General features: G+C 45.2%; 2 protein-coding genes across 2 annotated transcripts in view; one reads left to right on the forward strand and one right to left on the reverse strand.

The window, feature by feature from the left end:
- The window catches only part of MCF2L2 (MCF.2 cell line derived transforming sequence-like 2), a gene marked incomplete at its 5' end in the record, with an annotated part of 216523 nt that overhangs the window by 57962 nt on the left and 146365 nt on the right, over window positions 1-12196 (forward strand). Inside the window, 2 exons of the mRNA XM_083363877.1 lie at window positions 3531-3645; window positions 10960-11050. Coding sequence (XP_083220003.1) covers window positions 3531-3645; window positions 10960-11050 — 206 coding nt within the window. The remainder of the gene's footprint in view (window positions 1-3530; window positions 3646-10959; window positions 11051-12196) is intronic.
- The window catches only part of ATP11B (ATPase phospholipid transporting 11B (putative)), a 412741-nt gene that overhangs the window by 53027 nt on the left and 347518 nt on the right, over window positions 1-12196 (reverse strand). The gene's annotated exons all lie outside the window — the stretch shown is intronic.

A 12196-nucleotide genomic window follows, 5' to 3' on the forward strand; every position in this document is an offset into this window, starting at 1 on the left:
TGCCAACAATAAACGTCTTCCCCAAAACGCAAAACAGTCCTGGCTCCCTTGGCGAACCGGGATTTTGTAAAAACTTAACTTTCGCTGACTTGCTCGGGCTTGTGGCTTCTTGCTATAACTGTGAAGAGTTGGGGGGAGAAACAGCAAGCAGGCCTAGAAGGCAGTGGCGCAGCGGGGGGGTGCGGGGGGGGGGGGCGGGCGCACCGGGCGCAACATCTGGGGGCGCGCTCGCACTCGCAGCTCTCTGCCCCTGCCTGGCTCACTCACTCTCTCTCACTGCAGTGCTGGCTGTGCGAATCCGATCCGAGCCGCCGGGTCGCTGCCCACTGTGGAGGGTGTGTGTGCCAGGCCTGCGGTGCGGTGCGGAGAGAGAGCGAGGGGCTATCTGGGGGAGGGACAGTGCAGCGGCAATACATGTGCTTAGGGCAGACATGTCAAACACAAGGCCCGGGGGCCAGATGCGGCCCGCAAAGTGGTTTCATGTGGCCCGCGAAGCCATCCTGGAAACAGTGAGGAAACGGCCCCCACTGCCTCGGCCCTGGCCCAGAGACCCTCCTTCTGCCAGAGACCCTCAGATCTGTCCCACTCCTGCCCAGGCCCCCATAGGCACCCTTGATGCGAATGATGTAGAGCTGGCCATGCCCACCCTGGCCAAACCCACCTGGCCCCTTGAGGGCAACCGCAATGCTGATGCGGCCCTCAATGAAATTGAGTTTGACACCCCTGGCTTAGGGGGTAAGGGTTTCTTTAACTAATCTAGTGGAAGAGACTCGAGTGCTAAAATCCACGGGTTAGGGGGTGCAAATTACTTGCCTTGCCCCGGGTGCTGACAACCCACGCTACGCCACTGCTAGAGGGTAAGATAAATACCCCTCCCCCTTAGGGTCCTCACTGGGGTGACAGAGTCACATGGGGATAAAGAAGAGAATGGCTAAGCTGCCATTTAAATCAGTGGTCCCCAACTTTCCTGGCTTTGCGGACTGATGGGAGGTGGTAGGAGGAAATGGTTTGGTGCGAGCGGACAGGTCCGAGCGTTTACGAGTGCAGTTCCATTTGTGCGAGGGAAGCTCCATTTGTGCCAGCAGCAGGCATAGCCCGGTTCTGAACGGGTCGCAGCTCAGTAGCAGGTCATGGGGACCCCCGCATTAAATGATTCGGGTGCAGAAGACCAAGTCAGGATGGGGAGAAAGCTGGCAGTTTATGGGGCCACTGGGTGGGTATAACGTCTCCTGCCTTGAGCAGGGGGTTGGACTAGAAGACCTCCAAGGTCCCTTCCAGCGCTAGGATTCTACAGCAATGGCCAAAATGGTGGGAACCTTTTGGGGAAAGTGTACAGTAGAAATGCCTCCTTTGGTTAACTTTCCACCAATTTTTCTTCTCATTTCTTTATAACTGTAGCCTTGTTCACTTAATAATACTATTCTACATCGCTTTCTGGGCGACCGGTCAATTCTTTGCGCCATTACTTTAATTTTATTACGTTTTGCGAGCTCACTAAATGAAAGAACACACACACAAAAAAACCCAACCAACTTGATGGCGATCACGTAACACCCTGACAAATGTCCTCTTCTCAGCTTCTATACGTGACATCAATAACTGAATCCTACTGTGATCTGATTGGCTCGTTGCCAAAACAAGATGACACCTGATTGGCTCTGTAAACACTCATGCTCATTGGCTACAATCAGATGAAGGAAAGCTGCCTGATCTCAACCTAAGCAAGTTGTGCTTCCTTTTCCTGGTTATTGGGCTATAACTTTTCATAGGATGCAGTACAGATAATTGAACAAACTTTGTTGCGTTATATTCTTCATTAAATTATCTTTCCCTTGATATATGATTTTATGGTACTACTCCAAAAAAAAAAAAGTGGTGTTACTAGCCGTCAAACTGCAAAAATACACTTTCCCTCAAAGCTTTCCACAGTTTTGGCCACTACTGTATATTCTATGTTCTGTTTAGCTGGCTCCACTGTTTGCATCCTTAGTTTGAAAAGCAAGTGCCCAGAATGGATTTATGTTGGGAAGGACACAATATTAATGACACCACTGAATGCCGAGCAACGACTGTGATTGCAGGAGCAAGAAAGCAAATACTGTCCAGGTAGTCCTTGACTTACGACCTTACCTTAGTCAAAAATTTCTGTTGCTAAGCGAGTTAAGAGAATTTTGCCTCATTCTATGACCTTTCTTGCCACAGTTGTTAAGGGAATCAATGCAGTTCTTAAGTTAGCAACGCAGTTGTTAAGCGAATCAGACTTTTCCCCACTGACTTTGCTTGTCAGAAGGTCGCAAAAGGGGATCACGTGACCCCGGGACACGGCAACCCGTCATAAAATACATGCCAGTTGCCAAGCGTCTGAATTTTGATCATGTGACCCATGGGGATGCTGCAACAGTTGTAAGTGTGAAAAATGGTCAGAGGTCCTTGGTACTCTCTGAGCTTGCTTGTTGCAGACATTTCATTACCCAAACTAGGTAAACATCATCCGTGCTAGTTTGATGACGTGACCTAGTTTGGGTAATGAAATGTATGCAAGAAAACAAGCAAGCTCAGAGAGTACCAAGAACCCCTCATTTCAACCCCTGAGCGACAAATATTCTCCTTTGTTAGTCGCAAGTCACTTTTTTCCATGCCACTGTAACTTCAAGTGGTCACTAAAAGTAAGTTTGTAAGTCGAGGATTACCCGTAGCTACACAGGTACTGCAGCTCAGGGCTTTTCAACCTTTTCACCCACTGTACCACTTTTAGGATATGGCAACATCCGAGTACTTCCAGTCGCCTAGCAAGATGTCAAAATCTTGATGACCAAAAAAAAAAAAGGAAAAAAGTGATGAAGTACAGGTAGTCCTCGACTTACAACAGTTCGCTTAGTGACTGTTCGAAGTTACAATGGCACTGAAAAAAGTGCCCCCCCCAAGCCACAGCCACGCAAGACAACTGCCTGCCCCCCCGGCGGCGCTCTTTCTCCTGTCCGAAGTTTTCACTGTTGTGAGCATTTCTGTTGAGGATTGGCAGCGGGGGTGGGGTGGGGTTGTGTTCGGTTTTTATTCCCCTCCCCCATCTGCTGGGTGGTTGCAGCAGGTTTTGGTCACTTCACATGACCCTGGGACAGTGTGACCAGAGATGCTGCAACAGCTGATCGGTGCTTCTTCTGGGCTCAGAAGGGCCAGGATCAGCGCCGAGCTCCAGCTGGAGCCTGGCGCTGATCCTGGTGCTTCTGCTGAGCCCTGACAGCCCTGCAGCTCCAGCCATCTCTCGCTCAGGCTTGTGCGGTGCTGCTACCGGTTCAGCTCATTCCCTTCTCCTGCTGCCACTTTTCTAGGATGGTCACGTACCACCTGCCAGGTGCCAATGTACTACAAGTGGTACCCCTACCACTGGTTGGAAAAGCCCTTGCTGTAGCTAATAGGACTTGTGTGGATGCACCGTGCAAAGTGGGGATTTTCTCTTATCAATGTTCCGTCAGTTGTTGTTATTGCTATTGTTGTTGCTTTGCCCACTGAGAAACCAATTTCTCTTGCAGGTGGAAGAGGGAAGGATGGGGCCCCAATCATTACCTTCCCCGAATATCCGGGTTTCAGCGAGATCCCCAATGAAGATTTTCTGAATGTTGTCACCTACTTAACTAGCATTCCTAGGTAAGTCTTCCACTATTGCAAGCTTTGATGTGGTTTTGAACCTGGATTATTTCACTCCTTCTTCTTCAACAGGGTAAGGTCAAAGAGCAATTATTTTCATCCCTTCCAAATTTTGGAATATTGCTGCTTTGATCCCTTCCCAATGTATAATCTCTCAAGATTTGAATACCTGCAAGCCAGATAACCTGGTTTGTCCAAGCCTGGCCCCGTGTTAAATCTTATTTATCATTTTTGCCTGCCATTCAACTCTTGGATCTACCATCCATACACCATAGGTAGGCGTTAGTGAACAAAGAGCGCCCATCTTATTTATGACAACAGAATCAATAATCTGAACAGTTTAGTTTTGAGGTAAGATTTCAATATCAATTTCAGGATACTGTGCTTACATAAATAAGTGGAAATGAAACCTTTACGTTGTTATTTGGACTTCAGAAAAAATTGAAACTGGTTGTCTACTGAAGCATTTTTCTGGGAGCTTGTATAGGTTGTCCTCGCCTTACGACCACAACTGAGCCCCAAATTTGTGTTGCTAAATGAGACATTGGTTAAGTGAATTGTGCCCCATTATATCACCTTTCTTGCCACAGTTGTTAAGAGAATCACTGCAAGTGATTCATATAGGGAACGGTTGCTGGAATTGGGTATGTGTAGTTTAATGAAGAGAAGGGTGAGGGGTGACATGATAGCAGTCTTCTAATATCTCAGGGGCTGCCACAAAGAAGAGGGAGTCAAGTTATTCTCCAAAGCACCTGAAAGCAGGACAAGAAGCAATGGATGGAAACTAACCAAAGAGAGAAGCAACCTAGAACTAAGGATAAACTTCCTGACAGTTAGAACAATTAACCAGTGGAACAACCTGCCTCTAGAGGTGGTGAATGCTCCAACACTGGAGGTTTTTAAGAAGACACTGGACAGCCATTTGCCTGAAATGGTATAGGGTTTCCTGCCTGAGCAGGGGGTTGGACTAGATGACCTCCAAGGTCCCTTCCAACTTTATATTATATTATTATTATTATATTAAGTTGTTAAGTTAGGTTGTTAAATGAATCTGGTATCCCCATTGACTTTGCTTGCCAGAAGGTCACAAAAGGGCATCGCATGACCCCGGGATGCTACAATGATGATAAATACGAGTCAGCAGCCAAGTGTCTGAATTTGGATCGTGTGGCCCTGGGGACGTTGCAAGTCGTAAATGTGAAAAACAGTCCTAAGTCACTTTTTTCCAGTGCCGCTATAACTTCAAACAGTCACTAAAAGAGAACCGCCTGTGCATCTGAGCCCAAAATTTTCAAGGTATTTGTTAATTCTGCCCCTTTTTGTGACCTTTCCTGCCACAGTTATTAGGCAAATCACAGCAGTTAAGTTAGTATCACTATTGTTAATTGAATCTGGCTTCCCCATTGACTTTGCTGGTGAGAAGGTCATAAAAGGTGAATGAATACGTGCCAATTGCCAGCATCCGAACTTTGATCGTGTGACCGTGGGGATACTGCAATGGTCAGTAAATGTGAAAAATGGCCATTAAGTCACTTTTCACAGTGCTGTTGTAACTTCCCGCATTCACTAAACCAATGGTTGTAGGTCAAGGATTAGAATAGACTAGAGGAGTACATAAATTAGCATCCCGTCTCCATCCTTAGCAGGTCTTATCCTTAAATTTAAGGATAAGCTCTTATCCTTAAATGCTGATGCCACTGCTAAGAGAAACTCAGCAAAATCCTGGCTCACTTGACTCAATAAGAGTTTAAATTTCAGGAAGTATCTTCCTTTAGCTTTGTTGTTTCCTTTAGCTTAGTGAAAGGCTTTTGTAGGAAAGCCAACACAGGACAAGGACAAGGTGCCAAGTTGGAAAATGTAATGTTCCCTTATAGAATGTAAGGTTTTTCAGCTCTGAATCCCAATAAATCCCAAAGAGACTCTGAACACGAGGCTACAGAAAACAACACAGCTTAGTTTTTGATCAAAAAGAAAAGCCGGGTGCTTTGTAATCTCTTGTCTCTAACACAGAGACACAGAGGAGAAAAAAGACACAGACAGAGACACAGACACAAAGTTTTTCCCTTTTATAGCTAAGGCACTCTCTCACGCTAACAGGCTGCTAAAAGATTTCTTTTTTCGTCCCAATACCTGTATTCTTTATCAGGTTATGTCAGTTACAGCTTGTTACAGAGCTTACCCTTCAAATACACAATTGCTGGCAAGCAGCCCAGAACTTTCTCCTTGGGCAGTTAGGTTTGCAAGTTAAAGGGGAAGAACAATAAGTTGCAAGCTGTAGCGAACACATTTAAAGTTACAGCTCAGCTTTCTCTTTCTCCTTTGGTCAGCACAATTTTAAGTTATCTCTGAGCAAAGTACAGAGCGCAAACAAGAAAGAGTGAACAATATGGCTGAGTTATACATAAAAGTTTATTATTTTTTTGGATCCCTTCAAGAACATATGACATCCGTGGTCCTGGTTGTGTAGCGTCTTGACCACAAAGGGGGAAGTGTAGGTGGTTAAGAATATTCTGTGTGTTTGCTCCCACACTTTTTCCTGCTTTGTCTAAGAAATTACTCATCTTAAATGCTTGCCCATTTTGATCAGCAACATACCCATAGAGGGTTGGACTAGATGACCTCCAAGGTCCCTTCCAACTTTATTATTATTATTGTTACATGTGCTGGTCAGAGTAAACAGCTATTTTAGGAATTAGGAACTGTCCCCTTAAGGGATAGCCTTTTGGGTAATGTAGTTTTAAGTCACTCGGTCACATTTGTGTTTTGGATTGGCCATTAGGAGGGACTTCTGATTGGATAGCTGGGATTTCTGGCTATGTGCAGACCAGCGGGGCTCTTACAAATTCTAGCCACGGGAACTATTTGCTCCTTCAGTATGGGAAATACTACTACTTTTCACCTACGTGTTGGGATCAGATTATGAAATGTGCTTCAGAAGAATCTCCCCAGTAACTGTGAGTGAATGTTTAGAGGATGCCTGATGAATTAAAGTAATCTGCATAAAACCCTTTCTGTGGAGTTTATCTGCCTGTATCAAGCGACGGTAGCCCCCATTGCTTGCAACAGAACATTCCTGGTAGGATGTAGTTGCTAAAGTCTGCTTGTTTCTTTGTTTATGGATTTCCTGTAAACAAATAACTTTTCCTATTGCATAACCTGGCTCATGGATCATTGCTGAGTTCAGATCACACCTATACACAATTACACAATTCTCCAAAATAGCATTATAGCATTATAGTTCTAATCTAGATACTCAGAAACTTGGCGTAGAAGTTTATTACTTTTTCTCATGCTCTTAAATAAATGTATAAAATACTCATATATTTATGTGCAAAAGAGCATGTTTCTTTTAAGTGTTTTCTACCATAAATTAAAGGAAATGTTTAAAGATATGTATGTATATAAAGATATGCGGATATGTGCAAGCATGTCGTATTTTTAATTTGTTTTTTCCTAAGATACTCAATTCCTAGCCCTATTCAGATTAGAACCTCAGTAATGGTGTGGTATTCATTTAATTATTTTCCAGTGCTGTTTTCACTGTTAAAATCCTGTTCCAACTATAGATTTAATAAATTATTTTATATTGGTTGGTTGCACAGTCAGTCAGATGTTTAGACTGGATTTGGTATTTTTGTCTACCTATCGCAGAGGTCTTCAAACTTGGCCCTTTTATGACTTGTGGACTTCAACTCCCAGAATTCCTCAGCCAGGCACAAGCCAGTCCACAAGCCAGTCCACAAGTCATAAAAGGGCCAAGTTTGAAGACCTCTGACCTATCGAGTCCTTCCCAAGGACCTGGGATAGGCAGATGTGGATGTTTGATGGTCTTAAAACAGAGGTGTGGAACTCTGGCCCCCATATGACTTGTGGACTTCAACTCCCAATTCTGGGAGTTGAAGTCCACAAATCATACAGGGGCCATAGTTCCACAACCCAATCTTAAAGGAATCATTGCAGGATTGCAGGATCAACTGATCCGAGCAAAGCTGCCTTTCGCGATTCACCTATGGTGATTTTGTCAATGCCGATGGCGTTGGTCTAGGGATGTCAAATAATGGCTTTACTTTATGAAAGGAAGAGTCTTATTACACCTTACGATAATGTCTGGCTACGGGAGCCAGAAAGAGGGGAAAGGAGGGAGGGAAGGAGAGTGTTAAGACAGTGATGGATGAACCCATTACTCAAGAGAGGTGATGTTCTCTCTTTTATTGGAGGCGTTGAGGCTGGACAGCCATCAATGAGCGGGGGTAGGGGGGCTGGACTAGAAGACCTCCAAGGTCCCTTCCAGCTCTATTCCCTTCTAATCTGGAGGTTGGATGTAATAGTTTAAATCAGGACTTTTCAACCAGTGGTACGGGTACCACCTGTGGTACATTGGCACCTAGCAGGTGGTACGCAACCACCCAAGAAAAGTGGTAGTGCGGGAGGGGAATGAGCTGAACCGGTGGCAGCACCGCACAAGCCTGAACGAGAGATGGCTGGAGCTGCAGGGCTGTCAGGGCTCAGCGGAAGCACCAGGATCAGCACTTCTTCGGGGCTGTCAGGGCTCAGCGGACGTGCCAGGATCAGCACTTCTTCATGGCTGTCAGCGCTGTTGTAAGTCGAGGACTACCTGTACTTCATCATTTTTTCCTTTTTTTTAGGTCATCAATTTTTTTACACCTTGCTAGGCGACTGGTGGTACTCGGATGTTGCCATATCCTAAAAGTGGTACAGTGGGTGAAAAGGTTGAAAAGCCCTGGTTTAAATGGCCCCCTTCCAACTCTATGGTTTTCTGCACACGTCTTTATGTTTACTGGGAAGAAAGTACCCCTTTGTTCCCAGGGCTTTGTGCCCATTACAAATAGCAAAACATCCTGGGCTGTCACTCTTTAATTTTTGTGCCCAATATTGCTCTGGGTCTGTTATTCACCTTATAATATTTTCCTCTGATTTCTAAAATAAGTGCTTGAAAACATCTTCATTCCAAAACAATAAACTGTAAGATGGCCAACACTTTTGCAAATTAATGCAGAATAATGTTCTTTCTGTGCAGGCCAGATGTAAAATTAAAACTGAAACAGCAGCAAAATCTTTCCTATTGTGAAATTCCGCAAAAAACCTGAGCATTGATCTGTAATACTGTATGGTGATGGAAACTGCTAGTTAATAGATTAGGAACAGAGGCAAAAGCTGTGTTTAACCGGTTTAGCCTGCTTTACTGAATAATTCATTTCCTCTTTCTAGTTTGTACAATATTGGGAATCTTGAGAATATCAGATGACCTGTATTCACCCAGCGTGCTAAGCTGCACAAAATAGGATTCACACACCAACCAAACAAAGCTTGGATTAGATAAGTGGTTGGTTCTCAACCTTGGCAACTTTTAAATGTGTGAATTTTAACTTCTAGAATTCCCAGCATCCTGAGGGTTGAATGTCCATCCATTTTAAAGCTTGATGGCTGGGGAATTCTTGGAGTTGAAATCTATATATCTTCAAGCATGCTTCCTAGGGAATTTTGGGAGCTGAAGTCCACCCTACTTAATGTATATGGATTACAGAATTCTGGGAGTTGAAGTCCACGAGTCATAAAAGAGCCAAGGTTGCCTACCCCTGGATTAGACTAACTCCAATTAATCATTCCATCTTTTTCTATTTTATGATTCTATGATTCTGAGTTCCAAGTCACCTCCCCGCTTATGCTTAATTTTTTACGTATATTTTCCAAAATATTGAGAAGGATAAACTGGTGGCATGTAGCAAAAATGAAACTGCACCATCCTTTTTATTTCTGAAAATGCCCCTAAAAGGCAGATCCCTTTGACCATCAAGACAAAGGGCTAAGAAATTTTGGGGATTGTTTTAGCCTCCAAATTATGCCTCTTGAGTTCCTAGTTGTCATCTGTTGGCAGTCAGTAAAAACAAGCATCCACATTACAAGTACCAGGTAGTCCTCGACTTACAATAGTCCATCTTTACGGCCATTCCATGCAAAGTTACAATGGCACTGAAAAAAATGACTTATGACGGCTTTTCACACTTACGACCCTTGCAACATCCCCACGGTCACGTGGTCAAAATTCAGATACTTGGCAGTTGACTCATATTTATGATAGTTGGTTCTCTGCCAGGGTCACGTGATCCCCTTTTGCAACCTTCTGACAAAGTCAATGGAGAAGCCAGATCCACTTAACAGTTGGGTTACTAACTTAGTAACTTAACAACTCAACAATTGTGGCAAGAAAGGTTGTAAAATGGGACAGAACTCACTGGACAACTGTTTCCACATAGCAACAGACATTTGGGGCTCACTTGTGATCAGGGACTATACCAGAGAGAGATTCTCAAATTTTCAGTAAGATACTTTATTTTTTTTTTTAAAAAAAGGGGGGGCTCTCTTCCAAATGCAGGAGAAGTGGGTGTTGACTTGGACTTGTAAAAGAGATCCCAGGGTTAGATCCCAGCGGAACTGCCAGCCCGGAAAGCCAGCCCAGCTTCTCAATTCTGCAGCCATTCATTGATAAGGAGAATGCGCTCCAGTGAACGCGCAGACGTTTCTCGATTACCTATTTGCGAACGCGCGTGCAACTTTTTTTTTTTTAAAGCCACAGAGATAATACTATACGGGCTGGCACGATTTTGCATTTCCTTGCTTCCCCCCCCCCCCCACCCCCGCCCCGGGCTCCAGGAATTTGCTTTTGCAAGGTTGAATTCTGCAAAGAATCCTCAACTCAACCTATCTGTTTGAACAATCTGGTCTGGTCTGACGGGTTCTGTTTTAATTATTTGTTTTAATGTAACTTATCTTCTGCATTTTGGGCATTAGGGTTGAACTTATTTTCAATTTCTGTATTTGTACATTTTTGAGCTTTATGTCCCTGTTCACCGCCCTGAGTCCTTGGGGAGAAGGGCGGTATACAAATCAAATCAAATCAAATCAAATAATAAATAAATAAATAAATAAATAAATAACAAGCGGTATACAAATCAAATAAATAAATAAATGGGCGGTATACAAATCAAATAAATAAATAAATAAATAAACAAACAAACTCGTCGGGCTGTTGTCATTTGGGGGCGGGGGGGGGGGAAGGCTGCAATCCGGCACAAGCGATCGTAGGAGATTTATTTTTTTTAAACTCTCCATGTTTGGGAAAAGGCGACCCGGTGCCAGGGAGGAAACGTGGCGTGTCCCTGGTCGCCCGTGGACCTGCCCGGGCTTAGAGCGGGTCGGCGCGGCCCGGGGATTTTGCTGCATTAACGTGGCTGGGAAACGGCCCGGGGCTGCCCTCTTTGCACTCCCCCAATGCCGGCTCTGCTTCTTTTGCAGTCTGGAGGCCGCCAGCATCGGCTTCATCATCATCATCGACAGACGGCGAGACAAATGGAGCGCGGTCAAGGCGTCGCTCACCCGTATCGCAGTAAGTGCCGACTTCCACGGCTGGAGGGGTTTTAATTACCGGTATCGTCTTTTTATTTATTTATTTTTTTGTTTCCTTCGCGTGGCTTTCTTGCAAAAACTCCCAAAATCTCTTTTTGCCCCTGCCCTCCGGAGAAAACGGCGCCCCTGTTGCACGCGGAGAAACGGCGGCAAGCTCGTGCGGGCTCCCCCCCCCTCCCCCGCCTGACTTTTCTGCGGGGAGGGGGGGGGGAGAAAAGAAAAGAAAAGAAAAAAGCCCGCATTTCTGCAAAGAGCCGCTGCAGCCTTAACTTGAGAGAGCCGTAGCCGTTCTCGGGAGAAATGGCGGGGGGGGGGGGAAGGGAAGCGGGTTGCGGTACAGTTGCATTTGACAGATTTCGGGGTGGGGGTGGAAGGGAGGGGAAGGGGCTGGCTTGTCTTCCCATCTTTCTTTACGGGCGCGATTTGAGGACCCAGATTGTTGGGGGCAATTAAGCTGACTTTGTAATAATGCCGCTTGGGTGTGTGTGTGTGTGTGTGTGTGTGTGTGTGTGTGTGTGAAAGCCCTAATAAGCAGGCATATACATAGAACAGGGGTAGGCAACCTCGGCTCTTTTATGACTCATGGACTTCAACTCCCAGAATTCCCAGCTTGGAAACCTCTCGCTTTTCCCTCAGCATGGCCGGCTCAGGAATTCTGGGAGTTGAAGTCCATGAGTCATAAAAGAGCCGAGGTTGCCTACCCCTGACATAGAATGAAGGCTACTGCTAAGCTTGTAAGCCGCCCTGAGTCTTCGGAGAAGGGCGGGATATAAATGGAATTAAATTTTAAAAATAAAAATAAAAATGAATTGATTGCACGGCGCGCCGAAAGGGAGGGAAGGGTGCCGGCACCGACTCCCTGCTCTGCTCCTGCTGGTGGTGGCCGGATTCCCACGTATCCACGCGTGCACGAGTTGCTGTGTCTTCTCCCCCTCCCTCCCCTCCCCAAAGGAGAAAGCGAAATTGGGCCCGTGGGCTTTTCTCTCCGGAGCCCGCTCGGGCAAAGATGGTTCAAGTCTCTCTCTCTCTCTTCTGCAAACGAAAGTGCACGAAAATTTATGTATGTATGTATGTATGTATGTATGTATGTATGCATGTATGCATGTATGTATTTATTTATTTATGA

Source organism: Vipera ursinii (assembly GCF_947247035.1).
Source record: "Vipera ursinii genome assembly, chromosome: 5".
In the NCBI taxonomy this organism is placed as follows: Eukaryota; Metazoa; Chordata; class Lepidosauria; order Squamata; family Viperidae; genus Vipera; species Vipera ursinii.